This window comes from Chlamydotis macqueenii, chromosome 3 (assembly GCF_036417535.1).
Source record: "Chlamydotis macqueenii isolate bChlMac1 chromosome 3, bChlMac1.mat, whole genome shotgun sequence".
Taxonomy (NCBI): domain Eukaryota; kingdom Metazoa; phylum Chordata; class Aves; order Otidiformes; family Otididae; genus Chlamydotis; species Chlamydotis macqueenii.
In genome coordinates this window covers 76,374,925-76,402,914 of record NC_141558.1, presented here as the reverse complement: position 1 = coordinate 76,402,914, position 27,990 = coordinate 76,374,925, and the positions used below count along the sequence as shown (strand labels likewise).

The following is a 27,990-nucleotide window of genomic DNA, read 5'->3' as shown; positions in this document are numbered from 1 at the left end:
TGGCCTGCAACCCAGGCTTTTAAAGTCTACAGTGCCGCCAATGCCTTCTCGTTGAGTTTTCAAGAAATTTTCTGTTTCTGTGTCTTTCTAGCACGGAATTACCATTTATTGGAGACGTGAGCTCCCCGGCCCGGGGTCCCTGTGGGCGGAGGGAAACACAGGGCCCAGGAGGCCCCGCCAGCAGTGGCTTTATTTTACGCTGGGGTGGCTGGCGCCTGATGGCGGCATAGGCGGCTCCCGCCTTCCTTTAAAAACACCCAAGAGGAGAATTCCGCCTTCTTGGCTCCTTCTCCTCCAGGCGTGACACCGCACCCGGGGGGGGCGGGCTCCCGGCGGCAGCCTCGTTGCACAGGCTAAACCGGGGCAGGCCCGGCCAGCGACCGCGGCGGCGGTGACACACGCCAGCGCGGCGCCCTCCCCTCCTCACCTGCCCGGCCCGGCTCCGCCCCGCTGACCTACCGGCCCCCAACCCGGGAGCAGCCGGGCGCACCCTGCCCCTTCCGCGCGCGTCCCTTCCCCCGCGGGGCGTTCACTTACTGCCCCCCGCCCCAGCCGTGCCCGCCGCCGCCGCCGGGGGAGGGGGGTCCCCGCCTCTTCGCAGCCGGCTCCGTTCCGCGACCGGTTCGAGGCGTTTTGGCCCGCGCCGGCCGCCGCCCTCCTCCAGGTGCTGTCGCGTTGCCATGGCATTTTCCGCTCGGACCGGGGAGGCAGCGAGGCCTGGCCGGGCCTGAGCGGCGGGAAGCCCGCAGGGCCGCAGCCTGGCCGGACGCTAACCCTGCCCTGCCCGCCGGCGGCCGCAGCTGTCTGCGTGGTCCCGCTGGCCGATCTCCTTCCCTGCCGCCGCCGCCTTCGCCTTGCCCCCCCGCTGCTTCCCTCGACCCCGAGGTTCCGGCGGCGGCGGGCGCCGGCTGGAGCAGGCGGTGGGGAAAATGGCGGGGAACGGCGGAGGCTTCGCTGGCGCTGGGAGCGGGGAGATCATCCAGCTCAACGTGGGCGGCACCAGGTGAGCGAGGGTGCGGGGGCGGGCGGGCGGAGGCGGACAGGCCCCGGGCCCTGCCCTAGGGCCGCTGCCGTCCTGCGGGGCGGTGGCCGGCGCCTACCGGAGGGCATCGGAGCGAGGGGCGGCGCCGAGGGGGGCCGCGGGGAGCTCCGTGCGGCCGGGCCCTGCCGAGGCTCTCCGCGAAGGCAGGCGCTGCCCAGCCGTGCCCAGCGGTGGGCTGGGACCTGTCCGCCGGGGTTGCGTGTCCTGGACGTGGTGCTGCCTCCGGGGGGGGCCTGAACGAAGCTTCACCCCGTATGTTGCAGGGGAGCTGAGCCGGGGGTGCCCGGGGGCAGATACGGGAAGCTCTGGCAGTCCTGCGGAGTGTCTGCCTGCGCTGTCTGGTGTTTCTAGGTGCGCGCTCCGGTAAGGTGCCTTATGGACTCTCTGGCTACACTGCTTCTTCAGGAGCAGGGGATGGAGAGCTTTGCTTTGCCATCAGATCCGTAGGCTTCTAGTGATCGGTCTATCTAGCAGCCTCAGAGACTAAGGTATTAAAAAGGCTGGTGCGATACTGCTGCTATCAACCAGAATAAAGAATTGCATTGTATTCCGATGTACGCTGGAAGTGTGGAAGATGGCATATGTAGACGTTTTGGCAGGCTGAGATAGAGAATTGTGGGACAGCTGCGGTGAGGATCTGTGTGATAAATAGTGCAACTGTTTCTGTCAAAATGCTCAGGCATGAAATCCTTCAGATTACTGTGGAAACTGAAGTAATGTGTCTTCCTGAGTCTGTGCACAACATGAAACCAGCTGTAAATAGTAGAAACTACTACTACTGTTTTACAAATTGTCTTGCTTTATCCAAAAGATTAACTGATTCTTATAATTGAATTGTATGTTGCAGCGTTTCTTAAAAGGTGGTGCCATAAAAATTGATGCAGAATTCCTTTGTTGTAATAAGACATTAAGAACCTGGTTCAGCCCAGAGGAGCTGCTTGTAATTTGTAAAACTCGCCTATAATGATGCTTTCAGGATAACTTTGATGTTGGCTTGAACCAGATTTTGTGTTACACTGAATAAGGTTCTCTAGTGAACTCTGTCTCTGAAATTATAGGCGAGTTCATCTTTTAGGTTTTTTGTTACAAGTGGAATCTCAAAGATGCTTCAGTCTCGTAATTTTAAATAGATCCTAATTACTAAATGCCTCTGCAGAGAACAGAGAATTACGTAGAGGGTATGAATCAGGGAAGAAATACACATCCTCAGAAGGCTTGCCTACACAGAGAAGTATGAAGAATAAGACAAATTAACAATTGTATGTATTTCATTTCTAGCTCAAGGTCTAGATTCTAGTCAACAGGTATCACTTGGATTTAAGGAGAAGGAAATGTATGTGTGGACATTTCCCTTTTGTATAGAGACAATGTGCAATGGTACCTCTGTGTAAGAACTTTTGGTCTTTTGCAAACTCAGCTTCCCTTTTAGTGCCCATATTCTTTGAAAAATATATCAGAGCCAGGTTTTTCAGCTTGCAAAGGCAGATGACTCAAAGCTGACAGTGGAGTGGATGGTCTGGACAGCAAATGGAGGAGCATGGGATTTCCTCCCCTTCATTAGTTCCTGTTACCCTTACTAGAAACCTGAAACTCTTAGTTTTATTTGTAGAGTTCTATGAGAAGAGGAAATTGGCGCTCTCCCGTTTCTCTGTCAGCAATTTTACTTTGGAGCATCTAGTAGAGACCTCAGCTTTCCATGTTCTGATATGAGGTTCCCGCTGCTCCCAGGGACTGCCAGAGCTTCTCTGTTGTGTGTGAGTGCTCCAGCAGTTCCTGGTCTCAGCTTTTGTGGAGTCCTTTACTGGGAGCACAAGCTCCTTGCAAGTTAACATTCACAGAAATTACTGTAATAAATTTAGTGAATTCTCTTGACCTTTTATCTCCCTCTGGTTATGACTCAACGAAGCACAATAGACTATGAAAATAGTTGTTTTGTAGCTGACACTTAGTGTGCCTATTTCCAGTTGCCTATATTTTCTTTAAAATAAGTGTAGGCTGCCACCTGGTTAAGAGTATTTGGGGATGTTGCACTGGGTTTGCTTAATTTTCCTCATATGATGTCTATCTTACTACTGCATGTGAGCTGCATGGAACTGCAGATGCACTTACACATGTAAATGTTGCTAGCTAAGCTTCTTTCTGCATCCTGGAAAGGAAGACTCTGTCTTGTTGTTTACATAGATGAATATATATGTATTAAAAGTTCTAAAGCATATGTTAGTATGAGATATTGCTTGCTAAACTGATACGATAGTGCTAAATCACAGATAGAAAATCCTTGTGCTATCTAAACCCACTGATGAAATTGCAAGGAGACGAGCCTGGAATCTGTTGATAGCTCTTTTTCTTGTTCTCCTTGTTGTGTGACTTGTTCTTTTGGCACATCTTCTAGTCCCAAATGTTTTGCTGCTGAGCTCTAGCTGACTTAAGAAATGCTAGAGTGGAAGCCAGCTGGTCAAAACACCAGCAAAACTTCAACTTTGACACCTCTTAGTAGTTGACTGTCAAATGCAAACATGCCTCCAGGTCAGCAATTGTGCTGTAGTGTACTGAGAAGGTAGTACCATTGAGTCCTCAAACCTCTGTTCAAATATCCGGAATGTCTTCATGGTCTCATCAGACTTCATTATTGCTTCAGAAATAATTGAGCATTTATCATTCAGTGTTGTAGAAAATCCCAGTTAGCTGTTGTTCTAGTACTTTTTCCATATCTTTCTACCTATACATGCCTTCCTTGGAAACCATAAGTCCTTTGTTCTTTTTATTTTCTTTTTTTTTTTCTAAAAACACAAAAATAACTGAAAGTTGTAAAGTATTTAAAGTGTCAGATGATAAAAGTCTTTCGCTTGTGAAGACCTTTAAAAGGGCTAACTGGTGATGCTGCAGCTATCCCCATAGTTAAAAGCAGTGCCTGGATTAATTTTGGATAAAATTCATGTAACTTATTGTTTTCTATTATGCACGTAGTATAATATAGTTAAATGAATCATCCCTTACTCTTAAAGTAAAGAAGACTAGTGATCTGTATTACTGATGATAAAAGCTGTGCAAAACTGCAGATGTATCTAGAAGTCACTTTCCATTTAAATAGTGAACTGATTTGATTCTCTGGTTTTTGGTTTTTTTTAAGAAAAAAAACTGTGCATGTTTGTGCTTAGAACACTCATACTGTAGATTTTCTGTTAAGAACAGATTTGTCATTGTTATCCTTGCAGTGAACCGCTACACAATCCACATCCTATGCAGTGGATGTGCACATTTGGTATAGCATTTGTGTTTCTGCCTCTTAGAGGGTATAAAGTAATGCTTTTTGCTTACATAATTTTTTTTTCCCTCCAGAACTGGAAAATACAAGCAGTGAAAACTAGATAAATTATTATTAAGTACTTTTATTCCAAAGACATTTTGTGATGCATTCCTGTACTGTACGGAAAGTTGTGATGGCATTTTACTTTTGCATTTGCTTTTTTGATTCCCATTAATGAAGAGGTCACCAAGGTTTCTTAGTCATGGTACCAGTAAGAGGATATGTACAGTCAAGAGAGCTGATGTGGAGCATGTCCAAGGTGCCAGTCCAGTTGTCTTCCTTCATGTTAAATAAAAAGCATGAGATGTATAGAAGAGTTCATGCTTATTTAGTATGTAAAATACTGTCTGGCATCATAAGTAATACTATAATTTGTATTACTTCATAATATGATTCGGAGTAAATTTTTTTTTTTTCTTTTAACTGTTGCTGTTATTGGGCCCCCTTAAGAGGTCCCAAATAGCAAAATGGCAAATAATTAAAGTTACTGTAAAATATTAACTTGAGGCTCATTGTAGTCTTTTGCAGTGCACAATGTAGCACCCTTTGAGTCTGAAGTAGGAGTAACATGCAGTTATGACAAATGTAGCACACTGTTGATAAACTTGTATTTTAGTGGCTGCTTTTTGTGTGTGTGTGGTTTTTTGGGATTGAGGGTTTTTTTTGTTTTTTTTTTCCAATGTTGACAAAGTACGAGTACTAGGAAATGTTGTCTATTTGGGACAGTGTGTTACAAACATATAAAGAATGACAGTTTTGGGGTCTCTGGTTTCATGCTTAAGGACAATCTGTGCAAAGACTGCAACCTCTTTGACTTTGTGCAGACATTTAAATGATCTCAAACTTCCCAAACCTGTTTGATATCAGCTTTGTAGGACAAATCAAATAATTTTGATGAAGCAGACTTCCTTCTAATTTTACAGCTAATTCTAAACTTGTAACTTTAATTTCCTAGGTTCAGCACTTCAAGACAAACACTGATGTGGATTCCAGACTCCTTTTTTTCCAGGTATTTGTAAGATACCATCACATTAAATAAAGACAAATTACCAGTAATTTAAAACAATTATATATGTTCTCAGTTCTTAATTTATGCTGAAAACAATGTCTTTATTCCTTCGTGCTTTTTCCCTGTCTCAAACAATGGAACAGATCAATTTGAAGTAAGCTGTTACCCAAAAGGCGTCTTCTATCTTGAATGATGCTATGGCAGCTTATATGTGCTGCAACACTTTTTAGATGGAGTGTTGTGGAAATAAGGCTCCAAGTCTGCAGGAAAGGGAGATGCCTCTGACTTCATTACTATATTGCCACTTGTGATCTTATTGACCATACAAGGTAGCACTGCCTTTAATGTTTTTTGAATTATTGCTGTACTTGAGTTCAGACAAAGTTTTGAGGGGTTTAACTTGTTGTACAGGAGCTGTTGAATGATTGAACATCTTTCTGCTAACTTCTATGTTTCTATAGGTTGTGCTGCTTACTATTTGTACCCTAGTAATTTTTTGCTATAATTGCTGTAGCTTTACTACCCCAGTTAATCCCAAACACATAAAGAAACCCTAAAGGCTGGCAGTTTTGCTTCCTTACATTTAATTTTCGTACTCTAGACTTCTTTCACAATAAAAGCCTGGCAGCTGACATAAACAGGCAGCATTACCTGCTCCTGTTTTACTGAAATGTTCAGATAAACGGAGTGCCAGGGAAACGTCACCTTTGAGGCATGGAAGGAAAGGCACAAGGAGGAAGTCCCTTGCTGTTCCCCAGTTTCTCAACACTAATCTAAGGAGGTTGTTCTGAAAGTCGTCCAGTACTGGAAAATCTCAGAGGTAATTGTCATCCAGACTCGGATGGAATCTTGAAATAAAACTTTTGACATCAGTTTGCTTTGTATCTGTAAAGCAAGGTTTTGGTGTTGTGTTTTCTGTTGATGGGGAGCAAAAGCACTTTGATCTGATGGAGAGAAACTTTGAAGTAAAATGATTTAGAAACTCATCCACCCCATTCTTGCCCAGTAAGACCTTGCAGAATGGCCTGTTTACTCTTCCTTTTTGCTTCAGCAAAACCTATTTACTAGATTGTAATGAGCTATACAGCCCTCTGAATGCCTTCCATCCTTTCAGGCTAGGCCTTGTGTCTTTTATTCGGGAATCTGAAGGTCCTTATGATGCAGCTCTTAGCCTTTCCTTACATGTGCATGGTCTGCTCCTTTGTTCAGGAGAGATACTTCACCCTCACCAGCGTTCTGCCTTACATAGGCAGTTTTCTTTGTTCAGCTATGCAGTTTTACCAAAAATGCAATTTACAATACACAAGTAGAGCAAACTGATGGAGAGTGTGGCTATCTTGTATTTGTGTTACCTTTCTGGGGGACACCTAACAAAGATTTCCTGTGTTTCAGTTTGCTGAGTGGAAGAATTTCAACGCTGAAGGATGAAACTGGTGCTGTAAGTAATAAACCTACTGATAAACCGCTAATTTAATGTTATGCTTTCATTTAGGTTCTCTTCTAAAGAATATTCACTGTGGGTGCTAATGGGACCTACGCTGCCTGAGTCAGCTATGCTCAAAAGTGTGGAAAACAAATGGCCAAATGAATGAATAACGTTTGCATTGCTGGGCTTTTAAAAACTAATTTTGGCTTTTGCCAGTATTTTCTCTGTCACTATTTTATTACATAATCCCTAATAGTAGTGTTGCAGAAGCCTACGTTTAAAATCCTGACAGCACCATCTCTGCTTCAAAGTCCATGAGGAATAGTGTTCAATTGGACTTGACCTTTTATTCATGTTTTGTCACTTATTTCAGTAGGAGGAAAATATGGGACTTTGAAATAATTTCAAAATGTCACCATGTTTTTTCCTTTTCTTTTGGTAGATTCAGTACAAAATGCACCATCCTCTTTCTTATAATCTGAAAGCCTAGTTGCAATACTGTTTATGCTATTGAGCAGGAGAATGACTGTGAGTATTTAATTTAGTTATGTCTAGTGATGTTTTAAAGATTTTTAGGACAGAATAAAGGTCTCGCAGATGGAACTACTTGAATATAATGGTGCTGGTCTGATCTCCAAACTTTCATTGAAATTGGTGACATCTTTGGATTTCTTGATTCTTCTCTTCATTCCAAGATAAATGAGACTGGAGCAATGTGCATATTTTTGTGCTTGCTCTGCATCATGCAGGCAATGCAGAGACAGAAACTGTACTTTTTTAAACACAAAGAACTGCTAATTGCTGTATTGCAGAGGGAGGGGTAATCTTCATTAGATAGTATTGCATATGTAATTCAGTAATTCTGACACAGAAATGTAGCTTTTGTTGGCAAATATATATAGTAAAATAACCATTTCAGTCTGTCTATATGATATTCTTAAATGGGAAAGTGTAGTTAGAGCAATGTTTTTGAGTGATAGTAAGGCACGAAAGTACTTGTAATGGTAATTAACTTCATTAAAAAAAAATCTAAACTTATCTTGATCTTATTACTTTTACTGCATTCTGAACACATGATAGGAAGTGAGAATACCCACTGACCTTTTTGGAGACTCTGGAACTTAAAGAAAAGTTTATTAAGTGCCATCCATTTGCAGCAGTGTTTGTATATATGTCTTTTAAGAGTGTTGAATTAGTGGATGGTAGAATAATAATGAAAACAAAGGGATGGTCCAAAAACTTTGGGTTATGGTTTATCTGCTGACTGCCTCATCTTCAAATCCCCTTTCCCATGCTCAGCATAAAAAAGTGTTTTAGTTGACAGTTGCTCCATAATAATGCTAAAAGCAGACAATTTTTCTTTGCAGATATTTATTGATCGAGATCCAGCAGCATTTGCACCTATTTTAAATTTTCTTCGCACAAAGGAGTTAGACTTACGGTAAGAAGTTCTAATTATTTCAAGTGAAAATTAATTTGATCAGCTGTATTAGAAAACTTTTTCAAATGAGAATTGTTCGGTTTTACTCAGCTAGTTGAGTGCCTAGTATGAGACTCAGCTCCCTAGTAGTTTTGGGGCCATGTCTAGTGTGTATATATGACGTGGTGGAGGCAGTAGTGGTAGCATTATATTTTGTTATTGGATTCTTGTAATTTAAACCCCACTTCCAGCAATATGTTTCTTTATTGTTTCTATATCCTTATTTTAATGTAAGATAATTAATATTAAAATCACTTTGAAGTCTCAAACATCGGTATGTTGAATACAATTGATAGTAATTCTGTAAACAGGTAGCTTGATGTTCACATTGTGTAATATCTAGTAATATGCAAGTATTAATATTCAAGGTATTGACTCGCTCCATTCTTGTGGTTTTTATTGGTTTTTTTGCTTGTTTGTTACTTTTGTGTTTTTTTTTTTCTTTCTCTAGGGGAGTGAGTATTAATGTTCTCAGGCACGAAGCTGAATTCTATGGAATCACTCCTTTAGGTAATTTTTTTTTTTTTTTTTTTTTAATAAGAAGTCATCTCACACTTGCTACTATAGTAATGACCCACTTACACATCATGGGCAGTAGTGACCCTAAAGATTTTCAAACTTACTGACACAGAATATTATTTGGAATAATGTAATGTTTCCCTGGGAAGTGAAAAAGCTATGGTCATATCTGGTTTTCCTTTGTAGTGAGAAGATTGCTACTATGTGAAGAACTGGAACGCTCATCTTGTGGCAGCGTCCTTTTTCATGGCTACCTGCCTCCTCCAGGTATTTTTATATTTATGGTCTGATGTTGCTCACAGTCACTTACTGCTTTAGTTTGTGAGGGTGATTGGCCGAGGTAGTTACTCTAGCTGTCAAACTGTCCAGAGAAGCCTTTCCTATGGAAAGATTAAGATAAATGGTTGAATTAAACAATGTTCTGATTCAAAAACCAAGGCTTTTATCTGTATGCTGTATGAAATGGCATTTTTAGAGTACTGGGCTGGGGAGGGTGGCATGTTAATACCAAGCAGGCTGTGTTTGGTAGTAGACTAGAGTAGAGATTCTTCAAGTACATTTCAGGTAAATGTTATCAGCATGGAGTGCTTTCTTCTTTCTAAAGGTATGGTTACTTTAAGTGCCCTATGTCTAGATGAGAAATTGGCACAAATGAGCTTTCCTTAAAAATATGAGTACCTGTTAGATTTTTACTTCTCTGGAGAGATGAACAAAGTTCATGTGTTAATCTAAAGTCTAGAGGATATCTAGCCAATTATTGACAACATTTCTGAAGATAGTTCCTTAAATTGTGAATGTCAACATAGAGAGCAAAAGCATTTTCTGTTTCTGTAATGGTATTGTTTAAATCTTATAGCAGATGAATTAGACTTTAGATCAAAATGCACAAGTATTAATTCTGTATTTTGAAAGTGGATGAATATTCATTCGCTGTTATCTTGCTAAAGTTTATGGAGTGGGACGAAATATCTCTCTTCTTTTATAGGCATTCCCAATCGTAAAATAAATAATACTGCTGCAGTACCGGCTGATGTTAGAACTGGTCAAAACTGCTCCGAGAGTGAGATTCATGGAGGTGGTGTCCAACCTACACTTGCTGGTGCTGGGGAAGGTACAGTCCGGCTAGGTGAGGAATGTCAGTTTTAAAACCAAAACAAATTGCAAAGATCATTGTCACTGGGAAGTAAAAACTATTTCTGTTTTCAGTCTGTTATTCTATGTTTGCCTGATCTTAAATTGCTGAATGCTTCCTTAAACAGTACTCCCTATACAGTATTTAAGGCTGACTGCTGCACAATCAAGACATGAGACTCGGAGAAAGGCAAATCAAAGCTCTTCATGCAGTCTTAGTATGGCCCCTTAGACAAATGTCTTACACTATATTAAAGCCAAAATAAAAAAAAAAAACAGACAGACAAAGACTAGTCTCTCTTTGGTCTTTGTTCAGGACCTCCTTCCTGTTCTTGCACCTCTCTCTTGCCCTGCAAGAGTCAAGTTTTTAGAGTAAAGATAGTCTTCAGTTGTTTGACTATATAGAGTACTTTCCGTATGAAATATATAAAAACTGTAAATAAGATAGACCTGACTTCTGTCATTTTCCAGCTTTGGACTTTGCAAGATTTCTGCTATAATCCTTTAAATTGTAGCAGTGCTAGGAAAATCTAGAGTATGTTAAAAGGTGAATCTATATCCAGGTAATATAAAAGTAAGCCTTGGATATGAATTGCTGATTCTTCTTTGTGAGTTGCTGCAGGTTTGGAAGAGTCTTGGGAAAAATGAGATAGAAGATGCAGTCGTTAGGCATTAGTTCTTTAGCTCTCAGCCTTGATATGCCAACTCTGGGAAGTACCATAATCACTGATTTCCAGTGCCATCCAACACTTCTGCCAAACCTAATTTAGATACAGATCAGAAACTGGCGTGCTTCCAGTAGATAATAAATGGAGGAGCTATAGGTATTTTGAGATACTGGAAATTCCGGTTTAGCAGTCTGGAATAATACTACAGCGTCGTACCAACTATTTGAAAGAGCTTTTGCAAAATAAAGCAGTATTTCTTATTTGATAACAATCTTCAAATTTTTCTTTAAAACAGGGGCATGTAATTGCCCCTTTCTCCTTATGAACTGCTTTGCAGTTGTAGTGACAGATGAAATGTCTTCCTTCCATCTAAGAACTCTTACGAGTTGTAAGGATTGTGAGGAGTAGTATGCTAACTAGAATCTAGCTGAAAATGTTTCTTGAGAAACTTAATTATCTACTTTCTGTTGCATATCCTAGCAGAGCATTTTATCCGGTTCTAGATGTCTCTACTCATCTTCTAATACCCATCACTTTACTGACTTTGGCTTTTTGGTGTTTTTAGGATTTCCTGTGGACCCACGGAAAGTCCTAATAGTAGCTGGCCACCACAACTGGATAGTAGCTGCCTATGCCCATTTTGCTGTTTGCTACAGGTATGAATATGGTTGCTTGTCAGGTTACAGGAATTGGAAAAAAAAAAATTATTATGAGCAAAGCAAAAAGTTTGCTTTACTCTGAAATGACAGTAGATCACATGCATTCAGTCTGTGCCTGTAAATGTGAATTGCCACTTTTGCTCCTGCAAATAAACTGCTTGATAGAAATTCAAATTTTGCTGCTTTGATGTAAATTCTTGATGCCATTGCAACAGTAATGGACTCTAATTTAATTGCTTCAAAAGCCTGTTTTAAAGCAGGCTTTTAAAGGAAAGATTAATTTAAAAAAAGTCTTTCCTACTGTATGGGTTTGAAGGCCGTCTGTGAAGTTAGACTATCAAAGAACTTGAAACAGTGAATGGATTTTTGCTGTATAAGTGATGTACCTTGTCTTAAACTTCAGTTTTTTTGGCTTAGCAGAACTGTTACGCACTTGGTACTTCACCTAGATGGCTGAAAAATGTCTTTAAATGTCTCATAAACAAACTGGCTATTTTTTCAGATCAGGTCAAAATAAGTAACACCTTCATTTTACAGAAGCTGTTTTTAGTTCATGTCTGGTAGTCTTGATTTAATTGGTGGCTGTCTTTTCAATTAAAAGTAATGTTTTAACAAGAGCTGTTGTCAAAAACAAACACTGCTGTCACAGTGTGGTTCAGAAACAGAAGGGAGAATGAAGAGTGTAAAGTAAATAGCTACTTTCTTTAATGCCAAGCTGAAGCCATAGTTTAGTTTGCTGCCTTTTTGACTATATAGACTGCTGATTTACTTACTTAAACTTTGTAACTTAAACCACCTCTAACTTGTCTCTTGTATTCACCACCGCAATTTATTTTGCTTTAATTTGTACTAAATGTGGCTTTTCTTGCTCTACTTAATGTTCTTGTGTTCAATTATGCTTAATATGGTCTGACTGCAGAAAGAGGCAATGACTTGCAATTGTCTTTCTACTAATTGTACCCTCCTTAGGATTTTATCTCTGACTGTTTTCCTTGGATGCTAGCTCACTTGAATGAAAGATTCTGCCTCTTTTCTGCTTGGTAATCTACTTAATGAGACTTATTACCATTGAACTTAAGTCATTAGTGATGCTTTTGATGAAGCACTTGAATGGTTGCTATGAAAGAGGGCACAGGTCAATATACCAGTTTAAAATGCTGCTTTTCTTCATAGTGACTCAAGGTAGCAGTCTTGTCTTGATTTGAGTATTTTTCTTCTGGAACTTGCAGGAACTGTAGGAGTACAATTTCCCTCCTCCATTCTTACACAGCTTTGGTAACTGTTTTCCCCTTTCTGCTGCATCTTAGTACCTGTCTGTTTTTCTTGCTAGACAAATGAATTTGCCCAGACTTTTTTTTTAATAAAACTATTAACTATTAAACTGTTAAAACACTTAAAACTATTTCCCTCTACCCACAGATTTTAATATAGCTTGCTTATGCTACTATGCTGCAGTCAAGTGATGTGATTTTTAAGATTCTTGTCAGGATTATTTTATTGTAAGGGCAACATCTGAATTTTAGCCAGAATCACTTCTCAAGGTAAGTGGTAATTTGTAGGGGACTAGACAGTGAATCCCATGCAGTAAGAAATTACATGTATTCAGATGTTTAGTTTTGTGAGTTTCTTTTATGCTACTTGTAACAGATATTATTTAAAAACTTAAGATAATTATTTTAGTAAAAAGCTATAGCAAAGCACAGTGCATCCTAAAGATAGTATTTTTTTTTTCCCTTTGAAGTATGGCAGAAGTCTTCAAAACTTTATAATAAAGCTTGTGAGAATGTCTTGGTTGCATTTAAAGGCTCATGGATATTGCAGTCTTGCTCTTAAGTCACATGGGTAGAGCACAGTGATCTGTGGTGCTTCATCTCCAGGCAAGATGCAACAGATGGCAACAATGGCAAAAAATACTATAGATAGATTTCTGCTTTCCATGTTAACACTTACATAATTTAACTGCTTAGATTTACTGTGCTATAGCTCAATTGCAAAGTATCTAAATTATTGCTTAAAATGAAATCAGATAAATTTTGCTTTTCTGACATCATCTAAGTCTTTAAAATTTCACAGGCAAATGATTCTTTAAAAAGAAATCTTATAGTCAATTCAGTATAGTCTATTAACAGTATACCATAAACAGAAAACGTGACTAGATAGCATAGCTTTATGCTAGAGCGTGATAGGGTGTCTTATATGATGTGTAAAACACCATGCCTCTAGAAATTAAGAGATTTCTTCTAAAGTCTTATGCTGAACCTCATTCTGTAGCATTTGGCTAGCCCAAACTTCTGGCTGGGTCGTCCACATTGGTTCAGGCTTAAAATGAGATGACTGTTTCTGAATCTTTAACTGCTGATCTCTGTTCCTTCTTTTGACCTTCCAGAATTAAAGAATCATCTGGGTGGCAGCAGGTGTTCACAAGTCCCTATCTGGACTGGACAATTGAGCGAGTGGCTCTCAACGCTAAGGTGGTTGGAGGACCTCATGGAGACAAGGATAAGATGGTTGCAGTTGCCTCAGAGAGTAGTATAATCTTGTGGAGCATTCAAGATGGTGGTAGTGGCAGTGAAATTGGTAACTATAATTGCTTGGGTTTTTTTTCTTTTGTGTGCGTGTGTTTAACCAGAAGGGAGTCTGTGATCTTATTGTGAGGTATGTATGATCAGCAGTGTTCCGTAATTGGTTTCACAAAGTGACAAAACAAGCTATAGTAAGCAATGTATTGGGGTGTATTAACTTACTTCTCTGTCATGCTAGAGGAATCCTTTCTGAAAAACAAAAAGATGAATAATAAAAAAGTAGTCTGTTTACTGAACAGATACTAACTAATACTTACTGTTCGGTTCAGTTTGAGTTCTTGCATGAAGATACAAATTAGAGTTAATCTTTTCCCTGGACTTGCATTTGAGTATGGACCATAGCACAAAGAAAGTAAGTTTCTGAGATGGAAAGCTACAGATACTGAGAAATTATGCTGTTTTCTTTCCTCTGTCTTATTAAAGCTGTATCTTTGCATGGAGATGATGGAAAGGTTTCAGTTCTCTGTCAAAAGTAGTTCATAAATGGAATTTGGAAGACGAAAATTTCTTCCTTTTATAACTTGGGTTTCCAGGTAGGCAAAAAGCACACCTTGCTGCCCTAAGCATACAGGAATTACTGCTGTACATCTTGACATTGAAGGGCATACAATTAGGGAGGCTTTAAGTAACAGTAGGAAGATATTCTCAGAAGTAAATATTCCTTGGTACTGATCTGATCATTTGTCTGACTCACTATTGTTCAAATACAGGGCAAGTTTGGGAGGCAGTGAAGGGAATGTTATTAGCAACTTCCTCTAGCCTAATCCCTGGTGTTTGAATCACCACTATTATGCAAGTAATGTCTGTTTCCTCTGTCAGTGGATACTGCTAGCAAAGTATGACAGCAAGCTCCTTTTGTGGACACTTTTCTCTGAAACTTAATGCTGAGTTAATTTATTAGATGTATCTCCATTGTTTGTAGTCTTGGGAACTAATGTGATCATTAATTAAAGTCAAAATGACCAAATTCAAGTTTTGATCCATGTGCCTTTAGAGGAAGAGCTAACTTGTAAGATACTCAGGCAATTTCTAGCTCTGTTAATGGCTATTGCCTTTTTTTTCATGCTTGAATGAGTGGAAGCACTAAGTCAGATTTGAAGATGGGGAAAGGGAAAGACAAAGGTCTCACATGAGATAATGCAGCCATATGCTGCTCTTTTACTTGTGATTTATAGAGTTCTTGTATGTGATCATGGTCAGCCAAACAGAAAAGGAGGTTCCATTATATTTAAAAAATAATCTGCAAGGTGTGTCTAACAGTTGAATGTGAAATATCTCTGTTAAACAGGGAGTAAATATTGTACTTGAGAAGCCTTTTCTTCTGTTATGCTCCCCTTGACCAAATCTTAAAGGCAGGGAAGAGCTAGCATGACAGCTGTACTCTTGTAACAGGCATTGCTTTAAGCACTGTGCTATTGCATTCCTCCCACATTTTCTTGTTTGACTTATCTGCTTGTGTTACCTTGGGATTTGCAATAAGATGCATGAAGCAACATCTCGGATTTTTGGAAATCGGGTGCAAAGAGAGGCAAAAAACATAAGTAGACTTTTACTTCAAATAGAAACTTTAAAATATGCCAATATCTGATAATTCAGACTATGACTGAATATGGCAAAAAAAAACCCGAAGGAAGCACTTTTGCTAAACAGGCTGTACTGTACTAGATTGAAGTGACTTTGTGAAAGAAAGGAAATGCCACTTGGGGCCAAGGGGAGCAGAGAGAAAGTGCTTACAGGATTGAGCCTTTAGTCTGACTAACATAAAACAAAATGTGTACTGTTCCTCTTTTGTATAATAGGTCATGCTGCTTGGTTTAAAAAAAACTAAAATATGCTTGTGTTAAATAGTAATAACTTGAATATAGCTGTCTTGTTTCTTTGTAGTGGTGAATGCTTGCAGTCCTGCTTTGTGTTAGCGATGTAGTACATTGCTCTCATCTTCTGAAATAAACTACTTGTTCCAAACAGTCATTGCAGCCTGGCGACACCATCCTCAGAAAATTGTGTGGGCTGGCATCTTTGTGAAAGAGCTCTCCCAGAGCGCTCTCTTTCCTTTCAATATTACTTACATAAGACACTGCTGGTGGATTGCTGCTGTAAGCAGTATTTTACTGAGAGGGACCCTTAAGACAAGAGGCTGTCATTACGTATAGCCTTGTCTCCCTTGTGGATGGGTCTCAAGATTGTTGAGCCTAAGCAGGACTGACACTTCAAATTCCTCCAGACCATTCAAGCTGTCTTCCTTGATTTCCTTGAACCTCATCTTTCTCTGGAGTAATCAATTCTAGTTGTTTCTGTGGATTTTTTATTATTGCCTTTTTCATGTGCCCTGTGCTGCTGAATCTTATCTGCACTGAATGATTGTACTGTGCCCTGGAAAACAGTTTAGCATCCTAATTAAAACATAAGTACATATTGAGCTTCCTGAGCTTCTTTCTTGGGGTGTAACAGAGGGCTGCTTCTTGGTTGGGAATGGCACTCTGTTCATTTGGATTTGTCCAAAACAATATTGGGAAATTTTCCAGCTGTTGGGTACTCTTGTTTTGAAGACATCCGTCTGCTGCAGTTAAAGTATATTAGTGAGGAGTAATATAAATACGTAGAGTGAGCAGTATAGAATAGGAAACTTGTGAGTGAAGCTTGACACTCAGTAATGTAATGCATCCCCAGTAGTGATGACTTTTGTACTTACCAGGCAGTAAAACTTAGCCTAGAATTACTTACAAACTGAGTTATTTACAGAGCCAGTTTACTGGACTTCATAGCTGGCAAACCTGGAAATGGTATCAGACCTTTCTAGTTTGCTGTAACTTTTACATATATGGTACTATAAATAGTACAAAATGTAGTATACTAACAAAGTTTGCAGTTCAATTAAAATACTCATATTGGATCTATTATGAGACTAGGAAGCTCAGAAGAGAGGATAGATTTTGTGGAGAAGCTGAGATATCAAGGTCTGTTATAACCATAGTCATGATTGTCTGTCATGTTCTGCAGTGTTTTGGTTTTTATTAAGTGGAAATGTTCTTGATGCCACATTTGCTTTATTTGGAAGGACAGCATTTGCTGGTAAGCCTTATCTTCCAGATATTGAATAGTATGTGATGACTGGTGAAACTGGTTCCCTGTATAGTTTCAATTTTTAATAGCCTGTGCTCTCTGCTTGAACTGTAACCAAACTCAAAGATCTGGAGATGAAAAGAGAAAGAAAGAAAGCAAGCAAGCAAGCAGACTTTTTCAGGCTGCTTCTTTTTCTGGGTTCAAGTATTTCTGCTAAAAGCTAAATTTGAATGTATTCAGGTAGTGTCACATTGGAGTGGTTTGATCTTTTCCCAAGAATAAGGATGAAGCCTTGTAGCGATATTTAGTTTCCAAAATATGTTTTCAGACTATATCTATTTTATTGGACTTAAAAAAAAGAAGAAAAAAAAAAAAGTGGTGAGAACTTGTAATACTTTAAAAGGTAATTGCAAACTAATATGACATAAATTTGTCTGTCTAGCAAAAACAATGAAATTACTGCTTCTTAAATGACACTTAGTAGTCACAGATTTAAAAAAAAAAAAAAAACCACAAAATAAGCAAAAAAAGTCCTGCTAGCTGTAATAGGATTTTTATTTATTTTTAATGCATTAGTATGTAAAAAGCCATTTGAGACTTTAATGGCTGTAGAAAAATAAGGAATGCATGTTTTGCATGGGCTCTTCTTCCTTCTTTTGCCTCCTTCCCAAGTAATGATTGCGTCAGCAGAGATGACATCATGCTGCCATTTAATTTAATGGAATCCAGTTTGCTACTTGAATGGTACTTCACCTAGCATACTGCAAACCCCAGTTTTGGCTGTTCTTTACTTGCTGCTGTAATAAATGTGACATGTGACAACAGTAGAGAGATTCCATTGTTACTGTTTTTTTCTCTTTATTGTAGATGAGCTTCATAGACTCTTCATTTTTTGTAGGAGTGTTCAGTCTTGGAGTCCCTGTAGATGCTCTCTTCTTCATTGGCAACCAGCTGGTGGCTACAAGCCATACAGGGAAAGTGGGAGTGTGGAACGCTGTGACTCAGCATTGGCAGGTGTGTTCAATTCAGTTTTTCACATCACTTTTAATAAGCTGATATGTCTTTCTAGTAAAAAGAGACTAAAATAATCTAAAGTATATGTGAAATGCTTGTCACAGGGTTTTCAGCCCTGACTTGTGTTACAGAGTTTGTCACCTTGGTATCTGAGTGTCGTGCCTGTGAGCAGAGTGTTTAATTATTTGGTGGCACTACCAGGCATGCTTTTTAGGCTTTCAAATAAAAGGACATGGTGTGATTTGGAGTAATAAATGTGTGTGTATATTGAAGTTTCCTTGTGGATTACTGATTTCGTAAAAATTCACTAGGATCATGGGAAATAAAAAAAAAATTGTGGGGAATGTGTGACGGCAATTTCTGCACTGTCTGAAAGAAGAAGAAAACAAGTTAAGAAGGCGATCTGATATCTGGGGATCTTAAAAGTTGTTTTACAGTGGGAGACTCTTCTTCAGCAGAAATACACATGGTGCCTTAAAGATGTCTATCTTGCATGTGGATGCTTCTGGCTGCACTGACTTTATTCCTGTTGTCAGAATGCATATTAAATAGAGAGATCCTTGGAGTCTGCATGAGTCTGAGAAAACAGTCAAGCATTCATGTGAGTAACAAAGCTTTAACACAGCCAGATGTACAGCTTTATGGCACAAAACCTGGATGCAATAAAAATCCCCAAATTGCCTTGCAAATCTCAAGAGGCAGAACTGACCTGAGGCTGCTGCACTGTTTGCTGACAAAGTTCTGATTCAACCCTTAAGTGACAGGACTGCTAACAAATAACACAGATAATAAGCATGGAATAGCACTGCTTCTGCAGCAGACACAGACGTGTTACTATGGTCTTGAATTAAACAAAACATTATTTAAAGCTTTGCAAAAACTTCTGTTATGAGACAACTTAATGCTATGTGACAAGCTGATATTTTGACAATATTTTCTAAAGGAACAAGTCATAAGGAATAAAAACCGATGTCCTGTTCATCATCTTTGTTTCAAGAGGGAGCCAGAGAAATCTTTCTGATCACATTAATAGTTCCTCGGTTTGACTGACTATTCCTTTGGTGAAAGCATTTCTTATTGAAGAGTAGAAAATCTTTGAGAGGCTTATATGCCTGGATGTCCTAAACCCAAGTTTTTTGGCTTCCCTTTTTTTTTTTTTCTCTTTTTCCTAGAGGGTGATAATAGTTCCCTTTAAAACAAACAAACGTAACCCCACCAACAAACACAAAACCAAACCAACAAATAAACATTGCTTCTTGCTCAGACCTCTCCTTGCAGTTACCTTCTGCAAGGTGATGAGTAAAGTGGTATATCTGTTGATGAATTGCCTCTATCTTCATTACTTTTGTAAATTTTGCAGATGGAAGAGGTCCTGTATATACATTTGATCCACAGAACCAGAGAACATACTGCACCTTGATCCATAGACTCTTAGATGCTGAGACTCTGTTTAGTTTCTTGCCTTTCTGCTCTTGTAGTACTTTAAAAAGTAGTCTGGAAAAAATAAGTCTTTTGAAACCAAATTCTATGGCCTAGATTGTTAGATGCCTTATTTAAGTAGTAGTATGAATTTGACTGTGGGGAGGGTAGGGTGCTTAAACAGCTGTCTCTGAAAAAGTATTATGTGAAAGTATTGAGACCAAAAATAGCAATTCTTTTCAGTAATTGGAAAGGATCCTTCTCCAGGTTATTCAGTTATCAGTTATGTGGGGAAAATCCAAGTGCTTTCCAAGAACAATTTATTTTTAACCTTGAATCTGTGCTGAATTATGTTCACTTATGTGAACATAAGTGAGAGAGGCATAGCTCTTCAAATAAAGAGAGGAAGGAAAGCGTGTCTTTTCTCCTGGCACCCTCCCTCATCCCCCCCAGAAAATATGCAGAAGCTATATTCATGTTGCAGCCTTCCCTGTAAGGCTAAGTGATAGGCTTAGAATATCTTTTAGGGGCTTACGGACTTTCCTTAGGTTAAGAATAGGTAGTGGTTTAGAGTGCTCGCTCTTCAGGGTGTGGGAAGTTTCTTTGGTTTATTTTGCCTTTATCCAACAGATTCATTGTAGGTATTTTGCAAATGATTTTGCAAGTCTCTGAAGCAATTGGAAGGATGCTGCTGGTCAGAGAGAAACGAGAACTTAAGCTAAAATTTTCATCAATTATTATTCAATGTCCACTAAGTGGACTGACTGAAACATATGGAGTAAGGAAAAATGCTATGACTTTATTCATGTTTGAGTGCTCTGGATAAAATGGCTTTTGGCTTTTTCTTCCTCAGGCCTGAAGCGAAAATTAATTTCTTGAGATAGGGGATCAGACCTAGGATAAGCTAAACTTTTTCTTTGCTTGAGATCTCTGTCCCATCTGAGGGGATAAGCACTCCTTTTGATCCTAGAGGGCAAAGAGAGGGCATTCTTAATCCCTCACCTTAAGTTGTGGACCAGTAAGTAAAATATGATAGGGCTGCCTTCCAGTTTACTTGATGTGGATGTGTATTGGAAGTGGGAAATTGTAATGGGACAAGAATTTTTGTTTCCCTTCATATATCTGATATCTGCTAGAGGCCGAGATCTCCATAGAGGCTGGTGGAGGGACACAAGAACTAGGTGTAAAGGAAGGCTTAGAGAGGCCACATCTAGTTCCTTTGCCCACCAAACTCTTAAGGGGTTGTCAGAAAGGGAAGAAGGGGTAGGAAAGAAAGAGTGAAGTGCACTTATTTTGCATATTGGGGAAAAAAAAGTCCTCTTTTGAAGATGTGCTGCAACACTCTAAGCTGTGCCTTCAGATGGAGAAGGAACTTCTAGAGCAGTTGTGCTAGCTTGGATGCTTCTGCTGGGCTCCGTAACTTAAAATTCAGTTTGGTAGAGGACTGTGATCTACCAACAGTGCTTTAAGAATGCCATTGTATGTATGAATGTGTGCACAGCAGCTTCAGACCACTACCACATTCAGGTGTTCTTCAACAAAATGTACAGAGAATGTCAGAAAACTAAGAAAGTAGCAACCTAACTTCTTGGTTTGTTTATTTTTATTTTTTTCCTTTCTGTTTGCACTAGGTTCAGGATGTTGTTCCTATCACAAGCTATGATACTGCTGGGTCTTTTCTGCTGCTGGGCTGTAACAACGGCTCTATCTACTATATAGGTAAAAATGGGGCCAGAGCAGAATAAAAAGGAGGTGGTACTGAGCAGCTTTGTTCTTAAACTCTTTAGCTGGTCTAAGCTGCATCAGAAAAACTCTGTCTATTCAGAATAATAAACAAATGTCTCTTCTCCACAGACATGCAGAAGTTCCCATTGCGAATGAAAGACAATGATCTTCTAGTGACAGAATTGTACCATGATCCTTCCAATGATGCTATAACAGCGCTCAGTGTCTACCTCACACCTAAAACAAGTGAGTATTCTATCACTGTCTCTTCAGTGAGAGTCTGTTACAGATGTGGGTTTTTTTCTTTTTTCTAAATTGACTTTTTCTATTGCTCCATAGCAGGGCTAAAGCAGACAAGGTAGCCCTTGACATAAGCAATTAATTTTTCTTCATTTAGTCATCTTCAAATGAATGATGAGCACCAGGCCTAACTGTTTCCCCTTACACCTGTACATACCTATAAATAGATACGTGTACCTACATGTATGTGTGCATACGCTTGTACATCATGCATTATACATCAATGTATAATGTAATAACATAATGCATCATCTATTAATGCTTCTGCATAATGTACCTTTGCTGATTTGAAGTCTTTTACACAAGACATGTGCTTAAATTATGAATTGTATTCACTGAAATAGTTTATGGTGAACTGGAGGGGAGAGACAACCTCGCTGTTGCATCTAACCTTATAACCAATATACTAATAACCATTTCCATACACACTGAATGATGCTTAGCTATTGTGTTTATACACGTTTTTGTAATCACAGTGCAGCTGTCTTTTTTTTTTTTTTTTAATTTAAAACACATGAAAACCACACAAAACAAAGAAAAACCCCAGAAAAGCCCAAACTAGGAGAAAGTGGTTACTCAACATAACTATATTAATATCACAGTGACCTTTTAACTATAGTCCTCCCTGCTCTTGCCTTGCTTTCCCATTTGCCTCCCACTAAGGCAGAAAAATAAATGGTATGTGGCACTACTTATTGACCCTATCACTGTGAGGAGTGCCAAAATATCTGATCATATGACTTCATCTGTCTCTTCTTTCACTTCCAGGAGGGGGGAGAGAAGGCTATTGTTAAGACAATGTTGAGGAGCATAGTATGCATTTGAACAAACGCTGGGTTTTTTTAGAGGCAAATGTCCTCTCTGTCCTGGGAAAATAATGAGTAAAGAGTGTTTAAAATAAATATCTGTCTTACTGTGGAAGCTTGGAAATACTATTTTCTACTGCCTTGTTCCCTGGCCCCAGTAAGACAATCTTTCATTTCTGGAGAGAACAACTGTGTTCTTGCTTGCTTTAGGTGTAAGTGGCAATTGGATTGAGATTGCATATGGCACCAGCTCTGGAGCAGTGAGAGTGATTGTACAGCACCCTGAAACAGTTGGGTCTGGGCCTCAGCTCTTTCAGACTTTCACGGTTCATCGAAGTCCTGTTACAAAGATCATGCTCTCAGAGAAACACCTTGTGTCAGGTAATCTTCTCTGTGCATAAATTTGTATTGGTGGTTCTCCTTTCTTCCTGAGTAATGAAGTATTTGTATGCATTGCTTTATAACTTGCATTGTTCCCACATATGGTAGAATTGAGTTGGAGAGATTTTGGGGCAGAGAAGGGACTAGATTGGCTTGGATCCTCTTTCTTAAAGTAAGCATTCTTCAAAGCTGTTAGCAGTTAAAAGGCCTAGGTTTTATTTGACCAGATACTGGAAAAAAAACTAATTAACTCTTTTGTTTGTGTCTTATTTCAAGGTTGCCATTTGTGGAAATGAGTTTGTAAACAAATGTATCCCTGTCAAGTCTTATTGTTGTGGGCAGGTCCTTTAGGACTTGTCTTCTTTTAGCAGCCTTTCAGGAGCTTTCTGGGTTGCAGCAAAATATGTGCCAGCTTTTCTTGGGCCCTGGAAAAAGCCTTCGCATGGCTTCAAAGGGCTGTCCGCGTTTCTTCTTTTCTCAGTAGTCTCCCAGTGTTCATTGTGCTATCCTGTTTGTTCTATCTTATGCTCAGGGAAGCGTCTTCCTTTCAGGGAAGATGCAATCACTCCTCCCTTTCTAAGAATATATTTCACCCAGAATCCAGCAACCAGGGCATGGCAGAGAACAGATTTACTTTCTGCTACCATCCCAATTTTTTAAAAAAGCAAAGAAGAAACATGGTATCCAATTATACTGCAAACAAACATCCCAGAGATCATCTGTTCCCTTGAGGGTGCTAAACCCTCAGTGCCAGGAAGGGACACATCTCTATGTAGAAAACTGAGTAACTGATGAATGAAGTAAAAGAGCGCTATTGTGTGATGAGGGTTCTGCTGCCGCGCTGCTCTCATGGCATGTCTTGTCCTATCATCTGCACACAGAGGATTGGAGTGTGATGTAGGCTACTGGTGCTGACTCAGTCAGACTTTAATGTTGTGTTCCACCTGCCTTAGTTTCTTTCTTGAATTTCTGAGGGGAGAGAGAAAACTAATAGAAAACAGGACATCAGCAACAATTTGCAGATTGTTAGATAATTGTCTGGAGATGTTATGTGACCTGACATTGACTAAATTCTGCTTGATTGCTCAATCTTGAAAAAATAATTTAGAAATCATTAGAGAAGTTTACTTCAAAAGTTTTATCGTCCCCTGTAAATGTTATTGTACATCTTTTTCTTTCTAGTTTGTGCTGATAACAACCATGTACGAACATGGACTGTGACTCGGTTCCGGGGCATGATTTCAACTCAGCCAGGCTCAACGCCTCTTGCATCATTCAAAATCTTATCCCTGGAGGAAGCAGAGAGTCATGGCAGTTACTGTTCTGGAAATGACATTGGTAGGATGTCTCTCAAATGTGCTGTGCTGAGCCTATACGTTCACTGGTCTCGTAAAGGTTTAACAGACCTTCAACTCTATAACGTGTAAGCTGTTCTCCGCTTGAAAAGATGGCAGGGTTCTGTAAGATTCACCTGGAAATACTATTTAGGCTGTATAGAGTTAGTACATTTCTCACTCTGAAGGTGAGAAAAAAAACAAAAGAGGAAAAGCTTTTGAACACAGATACTATACCTCTTCCTTCAGCAAACTGCTGTAGCATTTCACTTTTCATTTAACACAGGATGCCCTGTGAACACTGTGGGGTCAGTACTACGGCAAGAAATCTGATTAAGCCTTTAGACACCTAGGAGCTGCAAAATAAGAGAGTCCTTATTGTTATTATACAAGCCTAATGTAGGATTTGTAGTGACAGCAGTTCCTTCAGGAACATGCAGGAAACTCAAGAATGGGTGTCCTTTAAAACAAAAGAACAAAAAAGACTTTTATCTGTATAGGCTTCTAACTACTAGATGGCTTTTTCTGTCTCATCTTTGGTTCCTTGGTCCTGATGCTTTACAATTGCAGTGGTCGTACTAATATGAGTTTAGGTCTTCAGAACCGTATGAGGAAGAGGGTGAAGGAATTCAAACAAACAAACAAACAAGTGATTTTTTTTTTTAATTTTTTTTTTTCTCTAGGACCCTTTGGTGAACGTGATGATCAACAGGTGTTTATCCAAAAAGTTGTTCCCATCACTAATAAGCTGTTTGTAAGGCTGTCTTCAACTGGGAAAAGGTACCTCCAAGTTTAGGGTTTTAAGTGGGAAAGGAGCAAGACTCTTCAGGTGGTGGGCTGTCCCATCCCTTGGGGATGCAAGCAGTTGTACTTAGCAAGCTTTTAGTGTGCTTGGCAGCTCTGGCTGAACTCTAGTTTGTGTCTTAGTATGAGAGCTGTACTTAATGGTCTACCATAACCTAGAAACCAAATGACATTTTGAAAAATGTGGTATCAGAGACTCCCTTCATGATGGCTTGCCTGCTAAGCTCACAGAACAAACATTTGTGTCTCTCTACAGAATCTCTAACTCTCAGCCACGGTATCATGCTAACATTAAATTTCAAAACTAATGCTGAAGTTGCTGGTGGCAGGGATTATGCTGCTCATAGCGGGGTAGATAGGGAAGCAGTTTCTATCTTCATTTACAGTTGTCTTTGAAAATATTAGAACCTTTAAAACCAAGAGACTGTCTTCTAGGCCAGCTATACAATTATTTACTTGGACTTGACTTCATAATATTCTTCTGTGTTGCTGTCAATGTAGTAAAAAAAAGTTGTCAAATAACCACAGCTTCTTTTCTTCTTGTTAGGCTAGGAAGATGGCAAGAGATCAGAAAATATGATGCATCTCAGTTCTATGCTTCTTATTCTTGCATCTCTTGCCTAGTAACTTTGAATATGGGTGAAAAACGTTGAAACCTTAACACTATTGGCATCTGAATTGAGGACAAAGGCCCTGAGGATTACTGATGTGCTTCCCCCCTGTCCTGCCCCCTCCTTCAGGATTTGTATGTAGTGGAGAGTTTTATCAGGTGACTTATTTTGGCACTTCTTGGGTAAAAAACTCAGGAGGTTAGTAAAACAAATTACCCAGAATATGTGAGATTCTGGTGTGAAGTCTGGCTTAGCAGCTTAGTTTTGGGAAACCTTTTCCTCTCATTCTCCTCGTAAGCTTCTCAAGTAAAGCGAAAAAGGTAATGGAGATCTGCCATGTCAAGTGATATTGCAGTTGTCGTAAGACAAAAATTATCTGTATAGATAACCATGTAAAAGATAAGAAAAAAAAAAATCCAAGTATGATAAATCCAAGGTTAAGTGTGTTGTTTCTGCAGGTTAGTTTCCTAGAGTGTGTAGCATATGAAGGGGCTAGTTGCTGTTCTTGAGAGCCCTAATTTTCTAATAATTGCAAACTGAAAATGGACATCAAACATATGGGAATTCCCTAATAAAAATAAACAGGCAGTAAGACTGCAGGTGGATTGAGAGGGGATGTACTGTCTGCAGCTGAGCAGCATGCTCGTCATGCAGGGGAAGGAATTTCATCTGGAAGAAAGGGCCTTTTCTGATGGCAAGTTTGGTGCCTTCTCAGAAAATCAACACAGTACTGACCTCACTGGCCAAACTCTGCCAGGTGCAATTGTTTTGGCAACTTGGGATTTCTCTTCTTGTAGGATCTGTGAGATCCAGGCAGTTGATTGCACTACCATCTCATCATTTACTGTGCGAGAATGTGAAGGATCCAGCAGAATGGGCTCCCGGCCACGCCGCTACCTCTTCACTGGGCATTCAAATGGCAGTATCCAGATGTGGGACCTGACCACAGCTATGGACATGGTTAATAAGAGTGAAGACAAAGGTAAGTTGTGTTATGCCAGGACTGCGGTGTGATTCTTCTTCTGTCCTCACATGTGCATAATTATGGTAAATTAATTTGGGCACTAAGAGCTGTCTCTTTCAGATGTTGGTGGCCCCACAGAGGAAGAGTTGCTCAAGTTGCTTGACCAGTGTGACTTGAGTACATCTCGCTGTGCCACACCCAACATCAGTCCTGCCACCTCAGTTGTTCAGCCAAACCGGCTTCGGGAATCTAATTCAAGGTAAGTAAGTCACCAGGGGTGACAGCGGCTACACCCTTCAGGTAGGTAAAGAGGGGTTTGGTGACTTGAATGCTGTAGCTGAGCTCCTGAATCCGTGCCTTAAGTGTCTTGAACTACACACACATTCTCATTGATTTCTGTTGGTTAATATGTGCGCAGATTAAAGTATCCTATGAGAATCTGAAGTGGGTAATCTGGAAGCCCTTGTGTGGGGGTTGTGATGAGTATATTGTTATTTTAGTGGCAGTTGCAGTGGTGGGTGGGAGCAGGGTGTGCAGAAGAAGTGGCTGCTATTCTCAGCCTAACATCTCCTCTTCTCATCTTTCATTGTTTTTCTTTTTTGAAGCCTCCAATTGCAGCACCATGAAACAATCCATGAAACAGCCACATACGGTTCTGTGCGGCCATACAGAGAGAGCCCCCTATTGGCAAGAGCAAGGCGGACGGAGAGCTTTCACAGTTACCGGGACTTCCAGGCTTTTAACTTATCCAGCAAAAGCCCAACAGAAAAGGCAGCTGCTGCAAATGGGAATTCAAGCCAGACAGAGGCCAGGAAGGCAACAGCTGAGGGCACTGCAGCTGAGAGGAAGGCAGTCCTGACACCAGCAGTTGAAGTGCGAGGTACAGGCGTGACAGATGCAGGTGGATGTTGCAGTACAGAGGTTCACCGTCTGCCAGAGAATTCTCTGGATCTCAAAAGAAGAGGAACAGAAGAGGAGAATGAAGCCAAAGCAGAAAGCAAAAAGAAAATGGGGTTTGAAGGAGCTGGCTTCCTGGGAAGGAAGAAAGTGCCTCTCTTGGCCTCTGCACCAGTCCTTGCTGAAGGTGGGCCTGAATTACCTGGTGCAGCTTCTCCATCGCCTACGAAGACAGCGGCTTCACCACGTCACCGGAAGAATGACTCATCTTGCCAAGACTATGGCTTATGAAAATGTGACTGGTGGCAAATGAGGTGCAGGTGCCCTCTGGCTGGTAGCAGTCATAACATTACGTGTTGTGGGTTGTTTCTTGAATGGGACTTTGTTCTGAATACGCAGAATGAAAACTGTAAGGTTATGAGAAAGTAGCTGGCTGCTGCCAAAGCATTGAAGAGTCATCCACATCAATGTATGGCTTTATGTAATGCTCCAAAATGTAGTACGGTACTTGGTCCAAAATATTGTTTGCATTCTTGCGTAAACCTGGTCAGGCATGTGATATGTTGTGATTATTTTTGTTCTGGGGAAGGGAGGGTGCTAAAGGAATACTTGGCTGCTCAGTGGAAGATGCCTTTTAGATGCAGCCACACATTGCTCTGCAGAGCTGCTGCTGTCTTGGCTGGATTTTGCCTAATTCACAGGGCTGCCTCTGTAGTCTTGTGTTCTGAATGGGATCCTTGCTCTGTATGCTGCTGTCAGAAATCTGAAATGTTTTGTGCAGGTTAAGGAGGAAGCTATTCAAAATAGCATATTATTTTGCCTCTTAGCCCAAATAAATTGCCAGAGGAG

At 40.1% G+C, this 27,990-nt stretch overlaps 1 protein-coding gene across 1 annotated transcript; it reads left to right on the top strand.

Moving 5' to 3' along the window:
* Positions 1-558: 558 nt before the first annotated feature.
* KCTD3 (potassium channel tetramerization domain containing 3) lies at positions 559-27,990 on the top strand. The gene is made up of 18 exons (XM_086745430.1): positions 559-1,003; positions 5,305-5,358; positions 6,751-6,796; positions 8,152-8,225; positions 8,716-8,774; positions 8,970-9,050; positions 9,769-9,909; positions 11,148-11,238; positions 13,628-13,818; positions 17,785-17,900; positions 20,951-21,038; positions 21,174-21,290; positions 22,361-22,531; positions 23,714-23,869; positions 24,549-24,645; positions 26,078-26,262; positions 26,365-26,503; positions 26,850-27,990. Exons 1-18 carry the CDS (start codon positions 930-932, stop codon positions 27,430-27,432), a joined length of 2,463 nt encoding a protein of 820 aa, XP_086601556.1. The 5' UTR covers positions 559-929; the 3' UTR covers positions 27,433-27,990.